We start from the raw sequence: 21,784 nt of genomic DNA, 5'->3' as shown, positions 1-21,784 counted from the left end.
TGATTTATGTTGACACACCCACATCACTTTAATCCAATTAGACTGTCACTTGAATGACGATATGCGTGCGCATGCACATATATATGCTGGACTCTAGAGGTCTACTGTGCAACATCACATACAGTAGACACTTCATATACTAAGGAAGAAAGAAAACACATCAGAATGAATTCATCTGTATCTAAAGGTGAGACGTTTTCTTTGTTATATTATGCATGCACGAAGTTTTCTTTCATATGCACTGCATTTCTTAGTTTTGCTGATGCATGCATACATGACGTGTTCTTTCATATGCATTCCTTTCTCAGTTTTGCTGCATGTTGCATTTTGTCTCTGATGATGCAGTACTGCACTGTTACTGTATAAGCTCGTGCGCGCGTGCAAAGTCGTAAAAGTGAAGGGAAAAGTTGCAGGGGCTCGGGGTGGACATATATAAGTTTGACACAATGGACGCATTGTAAAGAGTGCTGACATGATGCCTGTCTTAGTTCGAGCACAGTTAGAAAAGAACTTCATTGTTTGTCGAGCATCAGCACATTGGCAACAATGTCTTGCTTAAGATTGTTTGATTCTGGATTAGCAAAAATTTTGCATATTTTAGCGTAATCTCTCTTTTCTCTCTTTGAGCCAGCTTGCACCGGTGTCATATTTCCATTTTCCAGCAGGAAAAAAGTTAAAGAATTTGGGCGTTGATGACGTTTCTCTTATGATATACTGTACTGTGATTGGTGCTTCTGTTTAATCTATGCATGGTGTATAATACTTGAGTAACAACAAAAGACTCAAGCATAAGGCTGGAATTATAAAATAAAAAGTATTATATTAGCAGTTTAAAATAGTGGATAGTAAATTCTGATTGAATTAGACGCTTTGGAAGAAACCCTACTGTTCGTTGCTAAGCAGCACTAAAGAGTTATTGCTCTTTGCTCCCCCTACAGGTTAGACGCGTAATTGTTCATTAGCACTGTCGTAAATACTGCAGCGTAGCTGGCTCTGATTGGATTGTAGGTCGGACGTAAAGCAAGTTTTTGAAGTTTTCACTCGAACTACAGGACCACTATCCGACAGTTGGAAACTTCTTTAGTGCGGTTTTGGCCGATAGAGGGCTGCAAAGCGAATGTGAAAGTGCCATTCACCCTGTTTTGAGTGGATTAACCAATGAAACTTTTTTGGAAACGTTATTTTAAGGTAAAAAAAACCTCTTTGGTGTTGCTTTAATATTGTTGTTCTACGAACTACTGAAAAAAGCTGGTGAGCTGGATTTAACTGGTCTCTCAGCCTTGTTTAGCTGTGTTTTGGTTCTCTTTTTAAACTGGACAAGCTGACCCTAACAGCTTGACCAGCTTTGCCATGTTGGGAGAACTAGCTTAAACCAGTTGCCACCTTAAAGGAGCATTTCACCCGTAGAAACATTAATCTTTATTGAAAGTGTGTCATATTTGTTGTCGAAAAGTAACATACATTTAGAATTTGGTGCCTATTTGACAGAGAAAAGGGGTGTCTGTAGTCCCACTCCCTCAACAAAGATATTGCACTTCCTTCTTTCAATGATGCAAAATGATGATTTTTACATCATTGAAAGAAGGAGGTGCAACACTGAAATCTGTATTTCTCCTGTCTCAGCGACAACTGAGAAAATGATGCATGACCATTCAAAAACATGACTGGGGTTCTAACTATACAAAGCTTAAACCAGCTTCCAGCTTACCACCTTTTTCCAGTATTAAAAGTATAGTAGAAAATATATTTAAAAGTAAGAACACAGAAGCTTCAAAAATATCAAAAATCGTTTAAAAGTCCACAATGCTTTTTTATATACTTTTGGAGATTCAGTGTATATTATTTTTTATAGCCTGTTTTTCTTGTTTTAGCCTGAATTTTTATGATTTTTGTTTTTGTCCCAGTTTATGTGCGTGCTGTTGATTTGTTTTGGTAAATATGTAGTAACCTTTCATGTTTAAAAATGCTGGGTTATTTTCAACCCAGCCTTGGGTAAAAAGGGAGAAAAGCAGCCATTGGGTTAAATGAAAGGAATATTCGACTTTCTTAAAAAAAAACCTTGATAATTTACTCACCCCCATGTCATCTAAAATGTAGATGTCTTTCTTTGTTCGGTCGAGAAGAAATTAAGTTTTTTTTAAAGTGTTTTTAAAATGCTTAAATGGACTTTAAACAATCCCAACCGAGGCATAAGGGTCTTATCTAGCAAACCGATTGTCATTTTCTCCAAGAAAAATAAAAAATATGCATTTTTAAACCACAATTTCTCATCTTGCACCAGCCGTGTGACGCACTAGCCGACCTTACGTAATGCATAAGAACGTTGAAAGGTCACTTTTGACAAATGTGAAATGCACATTTGCAGACCATTTTAACAATAAACTGACACAAAGACATAATTCGACATTATTACGCATTACGTAAGGTCGTGCTGGCGCGTCACATGGCTTATGATTTTAAAAGTGTTTTTTTTTCTTGCCGAAAATGACAATCATGCCTCAGTTGCGATTGTTTAGAGCACTTTGAAGCTGTTGAGGTTTAATAAAGTCTATTAAATTGAGAAAAATCCTGGAATGTTTTCCACAAAAAAACTTTATTTCTTCCCGACTAAAAAAGAAAGACATCAACATTTTGAATGACATGGGGGTGAGTAAACTATCTGGAGTTTTTTTAGAAAGTGAAATAATCCTTTAACCCAGAAGTGTTTATATATGACCCAGCTATAGGTTTAAAAAACATATTTTGGGGTTGAAACCACCCAACCCATGTAAATTACAATCCAGTGCCGGGGTTTGTCCCTTTTTGACCCAATGCTGTTTTGAAAATAACCCAGCTTATTGAATAAAGCCTATGATTAAATTACAGTACGGTTACTAGAAAACCCATAGTTAAAGTGTCATGGAGGTCAACAACACATTTTTTAGATGTTAACAGATGTACGTGTTGTTGCACATCAGTAATAGCTGTCACAAACTGCGAATGCACGTCACAGTTTTTTTAGCATTATTCATGAGAAACGACTCGTCTAAACCAATCACTGCGCCGTGATTTGCACGAGCTATTGCAGTATTTATATGTGCAAAGTGTCACTAGTATCATCACTCGGTGTTGTTGTTTAACTTATAGTCATGGCTCGTGCATTGTTCAGTGCAACACAAAAGTGTTATTTTCGTTTCCCCGCGACACGACCAGATGTGAAGTTTGGGTGCAATGTGCTGGTTTGCGGTGGCCCTCAAACACACACGGAAAATATGTTTGTAAGGAACATTTTTACCGGACACTCTTGTGAATTGGGGACTAGTGCAATCCGGTTTCGCAGATCGTCTTCTTTTGAAGAAAGACGCAATACAGGTTAGTTTGTATTAATAGGAGTGTTCAAAGTACAGTAAGTACGTCAGAGTTTATATTAAAGATAAACTTAAAATAGTTATTTTAAAAACGCTAGTGCGAGACTTCATCTGGTTCGTCATCACCTTCTCCTGTATGCACGCGAGGGTCCAAAGGTTCAAAGTGATAAGGCTGTGTGTGGACCTCAATTGTAATTACACAGTTGACACACCCAGCCGCTGCTCTCTTGGCATCACTTTCCATCTCTCCTGGCCGACCGTTTCTCGTTCGGAAGGCTGCCTGCAGCCACCAGAGGTCGCATATGCAGACTGCATACGTCATCAAGCCTGGTTTATTTAAGTTCGCAAGTCATTCACAACAATTTATGATGAAATGAAGAATATTAGTCAACTTTGTAATTGTTAATATTCTAAAACTAAATCATATGTATGCAGCCTTCCGATTGAGAAACGGCCACTGTGTGTTGACATTAGGTGTGTTCGGTTCTAGGCGGATGAGGTCAAAGTACCGCGAGAGCTAGTCGAAACTTGATTACTCAATAAGATTTTTCGAATCGCTCTCGCGGTACTTTGACGTCATCCGTTTGTCGTTTCTTGCAGCGCCGAATAAAGAAAGCACTGCTGAAACAGGGACGTTTCATGAGAATTTGATAAATTGTTTTACAATGTAACCACGTTTAATTGGTTGTTAAACCATGGTCAATTTTGTAGGGGTTATTAACTTACTGGTCTATATGATAAGAGATGTTCTATGAATTTCACAGAGTATACGAACGGCTTTGTCCACATTGAAGATTCATATGATTCAGATGGGACGTTGTTCCTTACCGAGTCTTTTAAAGTGATTGTGGAGGAGATACTTCACAAGGGAACTGACATAAAAGAGAAGGTTGAGAGTTTATCATCTAATTTATCAACTTTCGTGTCTTCCTATCTTATCTTGTATCTTGAGGTCATAAGTGTGTGTGTCTATTACATCCACAGGTGTGTGAGTGGAAAGATCCAGATCAGCTGAGATCTCTACTGGATCTGGAGCTTAGGGATCATGGAGAATCTCACGAACAGTTACTGAAAAGGGTGAAGGATGTGGCGAAATACAGCGTTAAAACTTGTATGTTACATTCATCAGTGATGTACTGATGCTGGTTTTCAATGTTTTTTCTTAACCACTACATCACTACATGCAACTTGTAATAAGGCTTTTTTTATGATAGGTCATCCTCGGTTCTTCAATCAGCTGTTTGCTGGTATAGACTACCATGCATTGACGGGACGATTCCTCACTGAGACACTCAACACCAGCCAGTACGTCATGATGAAGTTATTTAAGAAGATCTCTAGTTCATAAAGTATATAAGTTTGCAAGTGCTTTAATCTGTTCATCAGCAAAAATCAAAAAAAAAAAAACATTGCATCAATCTGACACTTTGAGTAAACTGTACACTGTTACTCTTTGATGCAATAGTTTTCCATTAAACTCATACTGTCATAGTAATAAGTAACTTATCTGCACTTGAAGTTATCAGATGGTACCAACACAAAGCTGCTGGTTTCGCTGAAATGTTAAGATTCAAACGCATGCATATATCATGGCCATTAGACAATATACTTAGTTGGATGTCATTACAGATATACCTATGAAGTGGCTCCAGTGTTTGTCCTGATGGAGGAGGAGGTGCTTAGGAAGCTTCGATCTCTGGTTGGATGGTCAGAAGGAGATGGAATATTTTGTCCAGGTGGATCTATATCCAACATGTACGCCATGAATACCGCACGATACTGGGCCTTCCCCAATGTGAAGACACAAGGATTGTGGGCCATACCGCGCCTGGCCATATTTACATCACAGCAGGTACAGTAAAGAGTTTTTAAAGGGCCCTTAAAAGAATAGTTTTCAATTTACTCCATTTCCATTCCAGGTTTTCAAATAATTTTATGTTAAAATGACAATTTACATAAGCCCTTTTCACACAGAGATTACTGAAAATGCATCCGGGACTTTGATTTTTGGTTCATTCATCAGTCCTTCCAAAAAACTATTTTTTTTGTGATTGTTGCGGGCAAAATTCTTGATCTTGTGGCACGTTTTCTTAAAAAATGCGATGGAATATGCAGGATATTTATGCAATTTTATGCGATGAAATTGTGGGAACTTGCAAAAATTGCAGGGAACTTGCAAAAACTGTTTGCAGCTTTTCAGTGATGTTCACATCACATAATCACGTCACTTCATAACGTTCCCATGGCAACAAGGGACATGGCTGCGCTTGTGTGAAGCAAATGCAAAATTTTTCAACTTTCTGTTAAAATATATGTATGCTTCGAAAATGCGGGGATTATGAAATCATGCAAGCCCCGTATTTTGCGCACGGAAATCTGCAATTTATGCTGCGAAAGTGCGGAGTATTTGAAAAAATGCGGCCCCCGCATAAATATACGGACTTTGGCTGATTATGCGTTGAATCATGCAATCGCATAATCACGTTTTTCTGGAGGGACTGATTCACACTGTTAGTGCATTTTCGTTTATGACAAGATCATAAGGAGCGCGTAATGTGCTGTTCTGTCATACTGGTCAATGATCTCGGCTTCAGCGCGTATACGAGCTCCCTGATCTCTGCTTCAGTCCAGTTTGCCGACATTTCTCTTTGTAAATGTTGATCTGGATTTAAATCCCTTTGTCAAAGAGCTGAACCAAAACCAGCGTTCCCACGGGTCCTGGAAATCCTTGAAAGTTTGTGAATCTAAGGGAAAAAAATTCAAGGCCCTGGGAAGTTTTTGAAAATATACATACATAGATACAGGTCATTGAAAGTGGTTGAATCTATTTTATGCAAGAAGTTTTCTGGCAAAAAAAATTCATATTATTCCCTGTGTAGTGTTGGATAATATCAGAAAAATTCTAGACTTTTTAAGCACACGTGCTGAACTGTTTGCTTTAAATCCTTTTATCTTCTGTATGCGAATGTTGATTCATACCAAAATGCTTTTTTGCATAGTTGTGTTTGACACATGAAAACATCTCGGGTTACATATGTAACTGTTGTTCCCTTAGAAGGGAACGAGACGCTGCGTCTCCCTTGTCATACTTCCTTTGTCCCTGTTACGCCGTCTTTGGCAATATTTCAGATAGCGATATACTCCCTGGCTCCCGCGTCACCATGTCTTTGTTGTTAAGCTTCGCCATTGGTGGAATTAGACACATTCAGACGCACTTACCCTCTGAGGCGTCCCTAAAGTGTCACCGCACTGACCCAGCACGAGTTCCCTTGAAAAGGAACTATAACAATGTATCTTAAAAGGTAACACGATGTAACCTTGTTCTCACTTGAAATGTGTCCTTGAATTTGAGGGTTTTGGACCTGAAAAGTCCTTGAAAGGTCCTTGAATTTGAAGTTAACTAAGGTGTAGGAATCCTGACATCCTGGCATTATTTCTGCATCTTGTTTGCTTCACACAGAATGGTTTCCGTGAATGTTACGGAAATGGTACTTGGTTCCTCTTTACGGGAGCTATCCCAAAACATTTACGTGTGGGACGTGTTTTTGTTCACACAGAAGCCTTTCTACCAATTTACGGGAAATTTTCTTGGACCAAAGTGCTGTGTGAATGGCGTTAAATTGTGGATATAAATATATATTGAGTATTTTTTATTATCAATTTTTTTTCTTTCAGAGTCATTACTCCATGATGAAAGCAGCTGCTTTTCTTGGTATTGGGACGGAGAATGTTTTTGTCGTGAAGGCGGATGAGAGGTACGTGAGTTTTAGTTTCTAGCATGTGTCAGGAGACCACTGGTTCACTTTATCAAATTCTGCTTCTTGTTACATCATAGGGGCAGCATGATACCAGAGGATCTGGAGGCAAAAATCGTGCTGGCAAAATCCCAAGTAACTATTCAAATTCCCACATAATCAATATGGTAAATTGAAGCATTCTGTATATGTTAGGATTTTTATTTGAACATTTTAAAAGAAATAAGCTGGAATTAAATCTGCAGTCATCATTTATTTACCTTCATCTCGTTCCAAACACTTTACTTTTTTTCTGTTTTTATTTTTGGCTTCACATTGGTTTGGAACAACATGAGGTCGAGTAAATGATGACAGAAGTTTAATTTTTGCATGAACTATTACTTTAAGTATCTAAAGGCCGAAGGTTAACATTGCTTTCCAATGTCTTTCCTTCAGGATGCTGTGCCATTTTTTGTCAATGCCACAGCAGGCACAACAGTGCAGGGCGCCTTTGATCCTCTGAACCAAATCGCTAACATAAGCGAAAGAAACGGCATCTGGATGCATGTTGACGTACGTGTAGTAGCCATACATAAAAATTACGCAATCCAGTCAAGTCACTGCTTGTCTTTGCATACAGTATATGCTTGTGCCTCAGCACTATACTGTAGGTATGCTGTTGTATGCACTTATTAAGCTCTAGACGTATTATAATTTTGCTTTCCAACATATACAATCTGGATCCCATCCTCTCTCATTTACAGGCTGCATGGGGTGGAAGCGTGCTGTTCTCCAAAAAACACAGACATCTGGTCTCTGGAATAGAAAGGTTTGAACTCCATGCACTATGAGCTGACAGAACAAGGCCTCGGGGAAATAGTTTTAGCACTCATTCTGAACAAAATCTTTGCCAAAAATGTGTACCTCTTTTTTTGGACTCATGGATGACAGTGACACAAAGTATACTATATTAATCTAGCATGTATACAGTATAACCATGTTTTTTATATTTAATCTTTATGCTGGTGTTTTGGCTGTGAGAAGTATATGAACTTATTCACAATGACAAAGGGAACCCTTGTCTTGACAAAAGAATGGCTCATCTTTGACTGTGTCATTTAAAAAAAATATGTTTTTGTATTACTCAGAGCCAACTCTGTGACCTGGAACCCCCACAAAATGCTTCTCGCTGGCCTGCAGTGCTCTGTGGTTTTGTTTAGAGACACCACGGTAAGAAAGTTCTGTGAAATGTAGCGTTGTAGACAAAGTCTACATTGTCTTTGCAAATAACTTGCAGTATTCAGTCAAATATAAGTTGTGTTTTTTACTTAGAAGTAACTATTGTAAATATAGCAGATTGAAATGCTCACATACAGTACAGGGTGTGCACTTGCCAAGTTTTACCAACCAAAGTTTTTGTTACTATGAATACAATTCTGACATGCAATTTTTTCCCCGTAGGATCTGCTGATGCACTGTCACAGTTCAAAAGCAACCTACTTGTTCCAACAAGACAAGTTTTACGATACAAGCCTAGACACGGGAGACAAATCTATCCAGTGTGGCCGTAAGGTGGATTGTTTGAAGCTTTGGTTGATGTGGAAGGCAATTGGATCGCATGGATTTGCAGAGCGTGTAGACAAGGCATTTTCCCTTGCAAGGTAATGGTGCACTAGTATGTTTTTGATTAATAAATAATAATTTAATAAAATAAATTATAAAAAAAGTTTTATATTGCATTTTGTGCATTTTGTAATTAATCACCGTGTAGTTGAATAAAAATATTAGTTTCCACTCTCTGTGATACTTGTTTCTGATTAGCCATTTGTGGGATTCAGAAGTTAAAGGAACACACCCACATTTTGGGAATTTAGCATAGACGGTAAAAAAAAGATGGATGACTCGACATCGCCTCTCTCCATTGTAATGAATTGAAGCCAAAAATGTCCGACCATGGTCATGCCAAGGCATGCGCAGAAGGAATTGTTCATGGAGCCAGAGGTGGGGCCGCGGTATCAATTTTCCGCCCAAACACTCGCGCGACCAATTCAACCATGCCAATCTTAACGACACGCCCCGTTTCTATAGCATCAAATTTCTAGCTAAAATGAAACTTATCACAAAAATGAACACTTATATCAGCGTGATAACAACTACTTGAAAGGACCAAAACCATCTTTCTGAAACTTTAATTGGAAGTGTAAATATTTTTTATTTAGAGCAAAGTCCCATTCGTTTAAATGGAGAGGGCGGGGTTATGACTTGTACTGCAGCCAGCCACTGGGGGGGGCGATCAAAGAGCCAGCAGCTTCACTTTTCAAGACTTATGAGGCACAACCGGAATTTAGCTTATTCACCGTATCCCGCAGATTTAGATAAGTCCACACATACTTTTCACATCTCCGTGCGTGCTGTAACTCTGTCCGACGCAGCCCCCGCTAGCTTAGCTTAGCACAAAGACTGGAAGTGAATGGCTCCAGCTAGCATACTGCTCCCAATAAATGACAAAATAACGAGAACATTTTCCTATTTATGTGTTGTGATTTGTATAGTCACACTGTGAACAAATAACAAGGTCATATGAGACACAGCCATCTCTGGTGAGGAGCAGAGAGTTCGGTCAGAGTTGTACAAATCACTCCGCCCAAGTAGCAGTGCTTCGCCTTCTGAGAATATAGTTCCCAGTATGTATACTGTTTAAAGCTGGCTGTCTCTCATATGACCTTGTTATTTGTACACAGTGTGACTATACAAATCACAACACATAAATAGGAAAATGTTCGCGTTATTTTGTCACTTATTGGGAGCATTATGCTAGCTGGAGCCATTCACTTCCAGTCTTTGTGCTAAGCTAAGCTAGCAGGGGCTGCGTCAGACAGATTTACAGCACGCACACGGAGATGAGAAAGGTATGTACGGACTTATCTTTCCCAAAATGTGGGTGTGTTGCTTTAATAATGATTGTATGTTATTGATATGATATATAATATGTGACCCTGGACCAGAAAACCAGTCATAAGTCGCACGGGTATATTTGCAGCAATATCCAACAATACATTGTATGGGTCAAAATTATCCATTTTTGAATTGCGGACTTTCAGCACTCTTTATTTGTAACTCGAACTAGGTATTTAGTGGCAGAAATGAAGAAGAGGGAACATTTTCAGCTGGTGTCTGAGGTAATGTACTGTATGCAGTCCTACAGTGTGCTTGTTTATATAAAAATATATTTTATATGGTTGTAAATGTTTTTACTAACAGAGGCAGTTTGTGAACGTCTGTTTCTGGTATATACCTCCCAGTCTGAGAGGGAAAGAGAACAGCATAGATTATCAGGAAAAACTATCAAAGGTTGGTGTTGTTTACATGTGTACAGCCTGACAAAATATTAAAGTTTTTTTTTGGTCAGAGGATTTTTGTACAATAATTCTAATATAATTCTCAATCTTCACCACCAGGTGGCACCAATCATCAAAGAAAGAATGGTGAAATGTGGAACAACGATGGTGGGCTACCAGCCTATGGATGGATACGTCAACTTCTTCCGGATGGTTGTTGTTTCTCCTCAGCTCACCACTAAAGACATGGATTTCCTTCTTAATGAGATAGAGAGACTAGGCAAAGACCTGTAATTAGTTAAAAATATGTATATTGCCTTGTAGTAGCTATTTTTACATCCACTTTTGAATTGAGCAATTGTCTTAAAATGTAAAAATCCTAATTATAATGAGATTAGATATATGTAGAGGAAGTATATAAAATAATCACTGATAGATGTCCCTTAACTGATGCACCACACACTCTGCTATATTTTTATAGGGGACATATCATGAAAATTTGACTTTTTCCATGTTTAAGTGCTATAATTGGGTCCACAACCTATCAACCTAAAAAATTGTTAAAGAACAACCCAGTTAGTTTTAGTTTTGGTAAACCATTCTCTACAAACATAGGTCATTGAAAATAGGTCATTGAAATTTGGCTCCTCTTGTGATGTCAGAATGTGATAATCCCGCTCTTAATCTGCACTATCCAACCACTGCCAATAAGGGCAGAGATCAGCTCATTTGCATTTAAAAGGACACCCAAAACGAACACATTTTTGCTAAAACCTACAAAGTGGCAATTTTACCATGCTATAGTAAATTATCTATATGATATTTTGAGCTAGAACATACATACATACATACATACACAAACGAGTCTTGTGAAATGTCCCCTTTACATATAGGACATGCTTTTAAAGTCAATGGATCTAATAGATTCTTGTTCATATAAAAATGAAAAAAATCATTGTTTAAGTTGCTGTAAGTGATTTAAACCATGTTAATTAGACTCCTTCTTTCCAATGTCTCTTCAAGCACACACCCTCTTTTTGAATCCTCTCACAAAAACTGTGACTTTAAGGGATAATTCACCCAAAATTGAAACTTTCGTTATTTACTCACCTTCATGTTGTTCTGTAGCCTTCCTGTATGAGTTTCTTTATTTTTTGAACACAAAAGAAGACATTTTGATAAATGATGGTGCACGGTTAATGGTATCCATTGACATCCATAGTATTTGTTTTTCCTAAAAGTCAATGGGTGCTGTCAACTGTGTGGTGGTTGCCATCATTTATCAAAATGTCTTCTTTTGTGTTCAACAGAATAAACTCATACAAGTTTTGAATAACTCAAGAGTGAGTAAATTATGACAGAATTGTTATTTTTGGGTAAACTGTCTCTTTCACAAGTCTGTCATTTAGACTGTGATATTTTAGGACACCATTTCTGGTGATATAGACATTTTATACATGGTATTAAATTAATAATATTTAACAACACATAAAACTGTTATGTTTAAAAATGCAATATCTTTTTCAAAATTTGTATATCATTTGTCTTTGTTTGTTTAATTTTTTGATACAATTGACATTCCTGTTATTTTATTGTAATGTTTTGTCCAATGTACTATTTTTATTTTGTGTTGGTGTCCAAGGATACTTTATAAATTAGTTGATGTTATACAAAGGTGCTACCAGTGCAACTTGTTCCACAAGTATGCTTTATTTTTCCATAAATGCACACCGTGTGACCCGGTCAAATGTCTTAAAATAACCACCATAGCAGTGTTTGTGGTAACCATGGTATAAGCACAATAATTGACTCTGATCCTTTGAATAATTAGAAAATTCCCACCTTCGGGTGTGCATTATTTACGAATAATCCAATGGCATATTGTCAATTATTTCTTACATATATAAACATTGTGACCCTGTCCGTGAAATCCAGACTAAAGTCTCATAATCTAATTTGATTTCACTCATAGTTTTTAATTTCAATGACATCAGTAAATATTAAAGATATTAAGATTATATTTTCACAAAATGTTCTTTATATAATGTAACATGATTTTATGTAGAAAATTAAATCCCAAAAAATTACATTATCTGTTATACACTACATTATCTGTTATACACAAACTGCGTCAGATTGTTCACAGCCTTTTTTTTAACACTTTTTTTTTTGTTAAACTAAAATCTATTTTATTTCAGTTTGTTTTTTGAGACCTTAAAATTGTCCAGTGCATTCAAAAAAAAAAAAAAAAACCATGTAAGGCATAATAAAAGTCTGCGCAAAATTCGTAAAACGTCAAGCAAGCAGTTGATTTATTGCTCAGCATTTTACACAATAATAAATCATTTCTTCATAACACTGGATGTTGAAACGTGGAGTTTATTTACACCGGAAGCAGCCCATAATTTGTTCCTGACCTGGCAATCACGTGACAGGCGCTCTCCCAAGAGAGCACTTCCGGTAACGTTTCCTGTGTTTGTAAACTGAAAACATTGCAAGTCCGCCAGGAAAATATTCCTCTACTGTAAAAGAAGAAGAGTAAGGTAAACCAAAAATATGTTTTAATGCAGCCCATAACAGTATAATACACAATACTCAATATTAACAGTATTAAAAGACATTGTAATGTGGAGTTAAATAGACGGTAAACTCACGCCCTGTTGTGATGAATGGGTTTGAGATCAGTAATATTCGTGCATATTAGATAAAAAAGCTAATTTATTTGATTCAGCTGCTCTAAATTCAATGCACTGCGTTGCTTTTAAATGCTTTCTTTGATATGCACGCATACAGTGTCGCAGTCAACACATTTAAGCTGCAAAGGTAAGGTATTAAATAGACTGAATCTATTTCTTGCAAAAGTTGCTTCAGTACTGTTTGCTTTGTGATAAGTCTGATGCAATCTTATTTTGTATCTGCTGAAGTGAACTGTACCTTACAAACTGACTGGATGCCAAATCCCCAAGAAGTCAGCAGAGTTGATGTTATATGATGTCACAATATTGACATTTACATTTATCTCTTTAGCAGGCGCTTTTATCCAAATCTACTTAAAAGTTGAAGAGCATTTTCAAGTTTGACAATATACAGTAGTCACCCACAGCCTTTTGATTTATTTTATTTCATTTCATTTATTAAGTTAATATACTTCACCTACTTCGTTTTCATACTCTGAATTGTCTGTTTTCTATGATTTTTTTATTTTTATCAAACCAACAGGATCTTTAGAAGTTACGTGCAAGCAGACAAAAGAAAGGGATTGAAGAAAGGAGAGGGGTGGTTTAAATAACAATGTTTTTACTATTCCTGTAAATTCCGGAATGATTCCCATAACAATCCAAAATCAACAGGTTGTAAATGCTTGAATGTATTTCAGGATCTGTGAGAATTCACTCCATTCAGTTGCCGTTTTGAATGGGGTTTGTTTCCACATTTTGGAATTCTTGACGCCTGGAAATTACTGTATGGTTTGAAAACCCAATCCTTTAGGCCTACACAAACAGAGTTTTGGCAACAAAGATATAATATATATGATTCCAGCGAATAAACGCTGTGATTTGTCTTCATGTGGTGAGCTGGAAATGTGGCAACTTCATAGACAGAGATAGATATTACCCTGGCTTTATGTCCCACCCCTTCTGTTTCTAGGCTTGGGCCCCTGATGATTGGGGCTTGTGTGGTCTCTAAACTTTCATCCAGCCCAGAGCGAAGTTCTCTGTCCCCCAAAACACACACACACACATTCTCACCACCGCGATGTCACACCTTCCCAACAACTCAGTACGAGAGCACATGAAATGGGTCAGTGTTTCATTTTTCCTCTTTTGTTCGCATTTGTCTACATTAGTTGTTTAACATTTCCATTTTACTTTCTTTTGACTATATTGTGTTTTAACGAATTATAAGTCATTTCCTTCATCCATCCTTTTTACTGTATTAAACTAATGTAAGCAATTTTACTAGTAACACCATGAGAGACAGCACTTTGAGACTTTTAACGAGTAGCCCTGCTTCCAAGTTTTCTGACGTTAAATGAATAGTTAACCCCCAAAAAAGAGAAAATTAGCCCATATTATATATATATATATATTTCACCTAGCCATCCTAGGTGCATATAACTTTCTTCTTTCAGGGAACACAATCCGACTAATTTAATATCGTGGTTGTTTTTATAATGGCATTGGACAGTGCCCCATTTTTAAAGCTCCAAAAAGCGCATCTATTTACAAAATACTAATTTATATAGTTGATAAATGTCTTCTGAAGTGACGCAATGTTTTTTTAACGTTCGCTTTAAAAATGTCTGGGTTGTTTTTAACCCATGCTAGGTAAATATTGGACAGAACACATACTGAGTTAAAAATGACCCAATGTTGGCATGTGGTTACACAGCCATGGGATATAATAACCCGACATTTGGGTTAAAACCACCCAGCATTGGGTAAATTTGAACCCAGCGGTATGTTCTGTCCAATATTTACCCAGCATGGGTTAAAAACAACCCAGACATTTTTTGGAGTGTTGGGTCAGAGTCGTAGTTTATAATGCTTAAAATATGAATGTTACCCTGCAAAACCCCTTACTTAACTTCCCCTTGGAGGATATTTAATAACTGTGGGGCGGTTTCCCGAAAAAAGGGATTAGACTAGTCCTAGACTAAAATAAATGTATGAGCTGGTCAAATTGAAAACAACTTGCATTGACATATCTTAAAATACATCAGTGCCTTTTGTAATGTTTTTAAGGCATGTTTGTTAAAACTAGTTATATTTCCTAATTAATCTAAGGTCTAGTCCTGGCTTAAGCTAATCCCTGTCCGGGAAACCACCCCTGTATGAATTAGTTTTTATTGGATAGGTGCACTTTCTGGAGATTTTAAAATGGGGCACTATCTAATGCCATTGCAAAGCTGAAAAGAGCCAGGATGTTATTTATTATAACTCCCACTCTGTTCGGCAGAAAGAAGAAAGTCACAGACACCAAGGATGGCTTGAGGATGAGAATATGCTAATTTTTTATTTTTGGGTGAACTGTTCCTTTAAAAGACAAGGGTTGTGACATACACATTTCTTATTTTCTTAGTGATTCCTGTCGTTTCATTTGTGGTATTCCTAAAAAATCGCATATTTGTCCTGGCAAATCTTGCCTGTCATTTATGACCCAAATTTAAAGTTGAATCCCAAAACCATCCGATTAGTGGTCGGCAAAAAAGTTTGGATAGCACTGTTGGTTTACTTGTAATAAATGCTGTATGTTTATTGTTGTGCTTGTATGCAGGCTGGGTTGTTGGGCTGTGAAGCGGTGCTGTCCAGCATGGCGCTCATGCAGGCCGGCTCCATGCCCAACCACAAGAAGATGGGCTCTCATCTGGGCCAAGGACCAAGAGAAAACAATCACAGCCACAATCACAACAATACTCACAACCAAAACCATAACCAGGAGACCCAGAACCAACATAGCCACATGGTGTTACCTTCAGGGGTCAGCTGCCCACCACTGGTAAGGAAAAAGACAATGATCACAAGCAGACATGTAGTAGTGTTCACACTTGGTTTATTTTAGGGATCAAAGAGCAGTTTTGACTGAAATCGATCAAGTCCATGTCTGAATTCATTGCCCACTTTTGTGGGAAAGTGGGATTTCTTTTGTTCACTTTCCGTGAATATCAAAACTCTTGAAATACTAGGGATTTCTGTGGTCTGAAACCTTGTGGTCGGGACGTGTACATATCACAGTGAAGTATTTGTAAAATAATTCAGTGACCTATATTTCCCTGTTTTCGAACAGCTTATCCGCAAGGATGGAGACTTTCACTCGTCACGGCTCTTGGATGTAAAAGACATGCAAGCCAGCCAGAACGTCCAGCCAAAGAAGAAGAACAGGAAGTCGGGACTTCCCTCCAAAATGCGAGATAAACCCCAGGCAAGCATTCTGTTTGATCTATTACCCTGCGAGTTGGCCTGGTAATAACATTTGCTTTATATATTAATGTCCTGACAGAACGCATGTGCTTTGTTATCTTGTGTGTATGTGTAGATGGAGATGCCTGATGTTAGCGACGATAACTTGCTCAGCTCTCAAGTTCAGAAGAACTTCATCTGTGAACACTGCTATAGCGCTTTTCGCAGCAGTTACCATCTGAAACGACATATTCTCACCCATACGGGTATGCCATGAACCTTTCGTTGTCTATTTTGATATATCTTTTTTTTAGTTTATAGTGCTATGGCTATGTGGTTAAGCACACACTCAGGTTGAAGTGTAACACGTGTCCCTCATCTCATTTTCTGTATATATGACTTATTTATGGGTTTTGTCCGCTGACCTAGCCAGCCTATAATTGAAAATATATGCTTCAATTTGTGTTTAGGGGAGAAGCCTTTCGGATGTGATATGTGTGACATGAGGTTTATTCAGCGCTATCACCTGGAGAGACACAAGCGTGTTCACAGCGGCGAGAAGCCATATCAGTGTGACCGCTGTCAACAGGTGATATACAACACTTTTACACTTACCACATGTATTTTATTTGTGTTTTTGACACTTTTAATAGTATTTCAAGGTGTATCCCATTTTTGTGTATGATATTAAGACAAAATCGTTTTTTTGACTGTCAAGTTTTTCAAAGTTAAAATGGATTCTCATATCCAAGTTTAATATTCGGACGCTATTAAACTTACCGTATTTGACCGTGTCTGTAAAATCCAGGTTGAAGTTTCATAATCAATTTATAAGAGTTTTAAGTTTTATTTTAATACATTTTTATTATTTTGAAAAAAAATTCACTCAGTCAATTATATTACAAAATATTACACAATTAAAATAATAATTGCACAATATGTTCTTTGTCTTTGAAAAATCAAATGTAGGATGATTTTTTTCTAGAAAACGGTAAAGGACAAATAAAATAACTTGGATAAATATCTGGGTTTTCAAAGGCAGGGTCACTTATATGCTGATTTCCTTGGTTGACAACCAATAAAAGACAGGAAGATGTTTGAAATGTTATTTGGAAACAGGGTTCCCGCGGGGTCTTAAAAAGTCTAAAATTCAGAAAGTTAAATTTAAGGCCATAAAAAGTCTTAAAAAGGGCCAGATTTTCATCCTAGGTCTTAAATTTAATTAACCCAAGTCTTAAATTTCTTGTCTCCGTTTATTCCCGAAAAGATTTGTCCGCAAAAAATAAAATTCATTTAATTATTGTGTAATTAGAGAGACGAATAAATGTGATGGCGATATATAGTGCATATTTATGCATATAACATATGGGTGGAGAAATTGTAAAACATGTTAACAAGGCACTTATCATCAGCTGACCATACTGATCTTCCCATATTAGTGGATTTTATTTGTCAAAAAAAAAAAATGTAATGATATAATAAAAATAAAAAATATAATGTTTTGAGAATTTCTGAGATCATTGTGTCGCGTTGGTCTTAAATTTCACTCATAATGGTCTTAAAAAGGTCTTAAAAAGTCTTAAATTTGACTTGGTGAAACCTGCAGAAACCATTTTTCTTTAAAAATCAAATTTTTCAATTATTTTTGTGACATTAGTGCTGCCATAATTATAGACTTTGGCTTTAATTTTTTATGTAAATTTGACAATGTTAAACACACCCTAAATAATTTTATCAACGCCATATTGATTACACATATTAAAAGTAAAATGCCACGTGATGACTACTGCACTGTAAAAAATTATTTCAATTTGATAATATCTTTTCTTTTTTCTATCTTTATCTTTACATTCTGTCAAAAAAAAAAAAAAAAAAAAAATATATATATATATACTAACCCTTGACTGTGTATACTGTGTTAGACTTTTAGACTAAAAAGCGTCTGCTAAATGTAAATGTTACTTGGTGAGGAGTTGGTATAAATTCAAAAAATAAAGTTGAATAGGTATAAGTTCTGAAAAACTTTATTTTTTTAATTTATACCAACTAGTCAACAAAGTTTAAATTAATTCAAGTTGTTTAAATTTAAACATTTAAAGTGAAACAAGGAATTTTTACAGTGGTCATACCACCCTGATCTCTTGGATGAATTAAAGTCGAATAAGTTCATAAATAAATACAAAAATATACGATTATTAGTCAAAATTAATTATGATACCCCACCCCTAACGGCAACATCACATGGGTGAAAGCAAATCGTACAATACCTACATTGAAAGCCCAGTTAATTTTGCATTTTGGATCCATAACTTAACTATGTTTGTTCATTTAACTTATTTACTTACAAAAACCATACGCTTACAAATTCAAGTGCAATTAACTTAAAATGATCAGATCAAAATGCTGTGAGCCTGAGGAATACCCATAATCCCTTGTACCTGAAAATTTTGATTGATTTAATTTTGATAAAAGAATAACAACTTGATGGGACATATAAACATAAATAATATGTTTGTTGTTGATTAAAAAAATTTAGTGTTACACTCTTTCCATTGCGAAAATGTGAAAAATTAAGTTGATTGACATAGAGTCAGACCTGAATACATTTCATAACACCTTGTCATATAAAGTTAAAAGACGAGTCTTTATGAACATCAAGTGAATTTAATTGTTTAAGTGCACTGTACAAACTCCAAATTTGTTGAATTTAACAAATTAAGTTCAGTCTATGTGGCCACCAAATTAAGTGAACTTAAATATATAAGTTTTTGGGAGACCCATTGCTAAATTGAATTGAGGGAACGAGTTTACTCAATCTAATGAGTTCAGTCAACCTATTAGGGGTTTCAGTTGGTCCTATGAATCTATACGAATTAGCCATCATGTAAAATACGTACGATCAGATCGACAGATCACGTCCGAACGAACCTCTTCCGTACGTAATCATCCGAACTCCTTCTGTCATGCAGAACTTTTCCAGAACCGACCGGTTACTTCGACATCGACGTTTGTGTGCCGTGGGCGTCCCAAAAGAGGAGAACCAGCCGTGTTGCGAGGTGCGGCCGTTTTCTCAGGACCCCTCCCAGCACACGTCTTCATGGAGCCCACTGCAGACAAACAACAGCCGGCTGGCAGTGTGACGGACCTGCTGATCGCTCATACAAACTTCTCCCCAGCAAACAGAACGGACTGTGGCCAATCATACAGTCCGGCACCACGAGCCTCTGAACTCTTTAATGACTCACCAACAGTGAAATCTTTTATACTGTTACACTGGGAAACATCGTATTTTGTATTTTTAATTATTGTAGATGGTACTGTCATCAGCAAGCAGTTTATTCCTTTATATGGTCCAGGCAATAATGGCTAGATAATGACTTCCTATTGTTCCCGTGGAGGTTTGTAGTTTGGGTAAACTTGCGCTGTTGTGCGCTTTTCAGCCTGTGAACAGATTGAGCAATCTTATACATTGCTCCAACACGTTACAGTAGACAAATTATGAGATTCTTGATGCACTCATCAATGAATCATTGCTATTTCAAGAGTGTATTCTCATAAAATAATGTGACAAAAGCTTGTGACCATTGACAGCTTTACACTGGTTAAAAAGATTTAAGAAACGTCTGAAACATCATAAATTCATCCAAAGGAGAGATCATGATGCCAAGCCTGCACATTTGTCAAGCTTTCGATGTTAGCCTTTCGGTCAAAATGAACACTGAATTTTCATTGAGTATTAGAAAGTGAATTAGACATTTCGAGACCGTATGATGTGGCAATTCTGTTGGCATCTCAGTGTCTGAAAAGATGAAGCCGAGCCAAGAATTGCATTAAAAACCTTTTAACGGGTTCATAGAGAGACAACGACTATATAAAAACTGCTTGTTTTCACATAGGTCTTAAATTTCATATTACCCTTGAACACAGACCTGTGCAGTTTTTCACTGCTGAACTTGAGTTAATATATTTTTTCAGCATTTCAAATAATTTAAGTAGAAACTGTAGCTGGACTAGACTGCTGCCACTGTTTATTGTAGTGGTTTCCTTGTGTTGTTTTTTTTATGTACGTGTGCATGTTCCTTTTGTTAAATGCATATTGTAAATAAGTCATTGTTAATGTTTTTAAAGTGAAAATGTTCCTTTTTTCTTTAAGAAATAATTAATTGTTTGGTATTTTTTACTGTTCACAAACAACTAAAGTTCATTCTTATCCTGATAGGCGCCATGTAGAGAGTGAAGGCATAGGACCTCAAATTGAAAATAAATTTTCTTTTCTAAAAAAAATGCCTTCTTTTTAACTAACAAGTTATTAACAGAGTTCCCACGGGTCCTTGAAATCCATGAAAGTTTGTGAATCTGGTGGAAAAAATTCAAGGCCCTGGAAAGTTTTTAAAAATATACATACATAGATACATAGAAAGTGCTTGAATCTATTTTATGCAAGAAGTTTTCTGAAAAAAAAATCCATATTATTCCCTGTGTAGTGCAGGATAATATCATACAATTTCTAGACTTTTAAGGACACATGCTAAACCGTCTCGGGTTACGTATGTTACTGTTGTTCCCTGAGAAGGGAACGAGACGCTGCGTCTCCCTTGCCATACTTCCTGCGTCCCTTTAATGCCGTCTTTGCCAATATTTCAGATAGCGATATACTTCCTGTCTTGCACGTCACCCTGTCTTTGTCGTTAAGCCTCACCATTGGTTGAATTTGATATACATATTCAGACGCACTTACCCCTGGAGGCGTCCCCAAAGGGCCACCGCAGTGACGCAGCGCGAGTTCCCTCAAAAGGGAACTGTAACAATGTATCTTAAAAGGTTACACAATGTAACCTTGCACTTACGTGAAATGTGTCCCCACATGTAGTCTTTGAATTTGAGGGTATTGGACCTGGAAAGTCCTTGAAAGGTCCTTGAATTTGAAGTTAACTAAGGTGTGGGAACCCTGTATTAAGGGTTTGTTTATTACAGAAATTTGTTTCTCATCTCTGTTTTCTTGTAACTCAGTTGGTAGAGTGTTAAAAAGGCACATTAGGGATTTGATTCCCACACTCTAAAATAAAGGAAAAAGGTACAAGAAGGTACCAAAGTTGTCACTGGGGTGGTACTTTTCAAAAAGTACACTTTTGTACCTAAAAGATACACTGGTACCCCAAAATGGTACATATTAGGACCTTTTTGAAAGGTACCAGTGACAACAGGAACACATGCACTGAAAAAAATATATGTAGTATACTTTAAATGTGCTGTGAGCAATTTTGGATAAAAGTCTGTGAAATGTATTACATGTAAACTGATTTTTGCAAGAAACCCAAGCTTGCCAGCAGGTGGCATAAGCCACCAGATTTTAACAAATGTGCATATTAAGTTTGCCTTGAATCATAAAAAATACAATTTTTGCTCTTTATTTAGGTCATCAGAATGCAAAACCTAAAATACAAGCATATGTGCTGTTTAAATAG

General features: G+C 36.8%; 2 protein-coding genes across 4 annotated transcripts; both read left to right on the top strand.

The window, feature by feature from the left end:
- Positions 1 to 100: 100 nt before the first annotated feature.
- csad (cysteine sulfinic acid decarboxylase) lies at positions 101 to 12,568 on the top strand. 2 transcript variants are annotated; one of them, XM_065285308.2, is made up of 14 exons: positions 101 to 187; positions 4,112 to 4,236; positions 4,332 to 4,458; positions 4,562 to 4,652; positions 4,977 to 5,199; positions 7,023 to 7,102; positions 7,183 to 7,237; positions 7,538 to 7,654; positions 7,846 to 7,910; positions 8,230 to 8,311; positions 8,543 to 8,742; positions 10,209 to 10,260; positions 10,343 to 10,432; positions 10,540 to 12,568. In XM_065285308.2, the coding sequence occupies exons 1-14, from the start codon at positions 166 to 168 to the stop codon at positions 10,711 to 10,713; spliced, it is 1,503 nt and encodes a 500-aa protein (XP_065141380.1). In that variant the 5' UTR covers positions 101 to 165; the 3' UTR covers positions 10,714 to 12,568. The 2 variants fall into 2 exon arrangements, with proteins under 2 accessions (XP_065141380.1, XP_073669063.1); XM_073812962.1 differs by lacking the exon at positions 101 to 187 and adding an exon at positions 2,966 to 3,351.
- A 266-nt stretch (positions 12,569 to 12,834) lies between these two features.
- Positions 12,835 to 20,564, top strand: znf740b (zinc finger protein 740b). Of its 2 annotated transcripts, XM_065285309.1 has the most exons (7): positions 12,835 to 12,962; positions 14,068 to 14,220; positions 15,697 to 15,918; positions 16,207 to 16,341; positions 16,456 to 16,585; positions 16,790 to 16,908; positions 19,289 to 20,564. In XM_065285309.1, the coding sequence occupies exons 2-7, from the start codon at positions 14,176 to 14,178 to the stop codon at positions 19,457 to 19,459; spliced, it is 822 nt and encodes a 273-aa protein (XP_065141381.1). In that variant the 5' UTR covers positions 12,835 to 12,962; positions 14,068 to 14,175; the 3' UTR covers positions 19,460 to 20,564. The 2 variants fall into 2 exon arrangements, with proteins under 2 accessions (XP_065141381.1, XP_065141382.1); XM_065285310.2 differs by lacking the exon at positions 14,068 to 14,220 and having other exon boundaries at positions 12,850 to 12,962.
- The last annotated feature ends 1,220 nt before the right edge of the window (positions 20,565 to 21,784 follow it).

The sequence above is a fragment of the Paramisgurnus dabryanus genome, chromosome 21 (genome assembly GCF_030506205.2).
Source record: "Paramisgurnus dabryanus chromosome 21, PD_genome_1.1, whole genome shotgun sequence".
Lineage (NCBI taxonomy): Eukaryota > Metazoa > Chordata > Actinopteri > Cypriniformes > Cobitidae > Paramisgurnus > Paramisgurnus dabryanus.
The sequence above is the reverse complement of the archived record's forward strand: the minus strand, read 5'-3'. Positions and strand labels throughout refer to the sequence as shown.

Excerpts from the sequence above, each read along its gene's own strand:
- znf740b (XM_065285309.1), top strand. The coding sequence starts at position 14,176 with ATGTCACACCTTCCCAACAACTCAGTACGAGAGCACATGAAATGG. Across the intron at positions 16,342-16,455 it reads AAATGCGAGATAAACCCCAG|ATGGAGATGCCTGATGTTAG; the intron begins GCAAGCATTCTG and ends GTGTATGTGTAG. Across the intron at positions 16,909-19,288 it reads AGTGTGACCGCTGTCAACAG|AACTTTTCCAGAACCGACCG; the intron begins GTGATATACAAC and ends TCTGTCATGCAG.
- csad (XM_073812962.1), top strand. The coding sequence starts at position 3,129 with ATGGCTCGTGCATTGTTCAGTGCAACACAAAAGTGTTATTTTCGTTTC. Across the intron at positions 4,237-4,331 it reads GAACTGACATAAAAGAGAAG|GTGTGTGAGTGGAAAGATCC; the intron begins GTTGAGAGTTTA and ends TTACATCCACAG. Across the intron at positions 10,433-10,539 it reads ATCAGGAAAAACTATCAAAG|GTGGCACCAATCATCAAAGA; the intron begins GTTGGTGTTGTT and ends CTTCACCACCAG.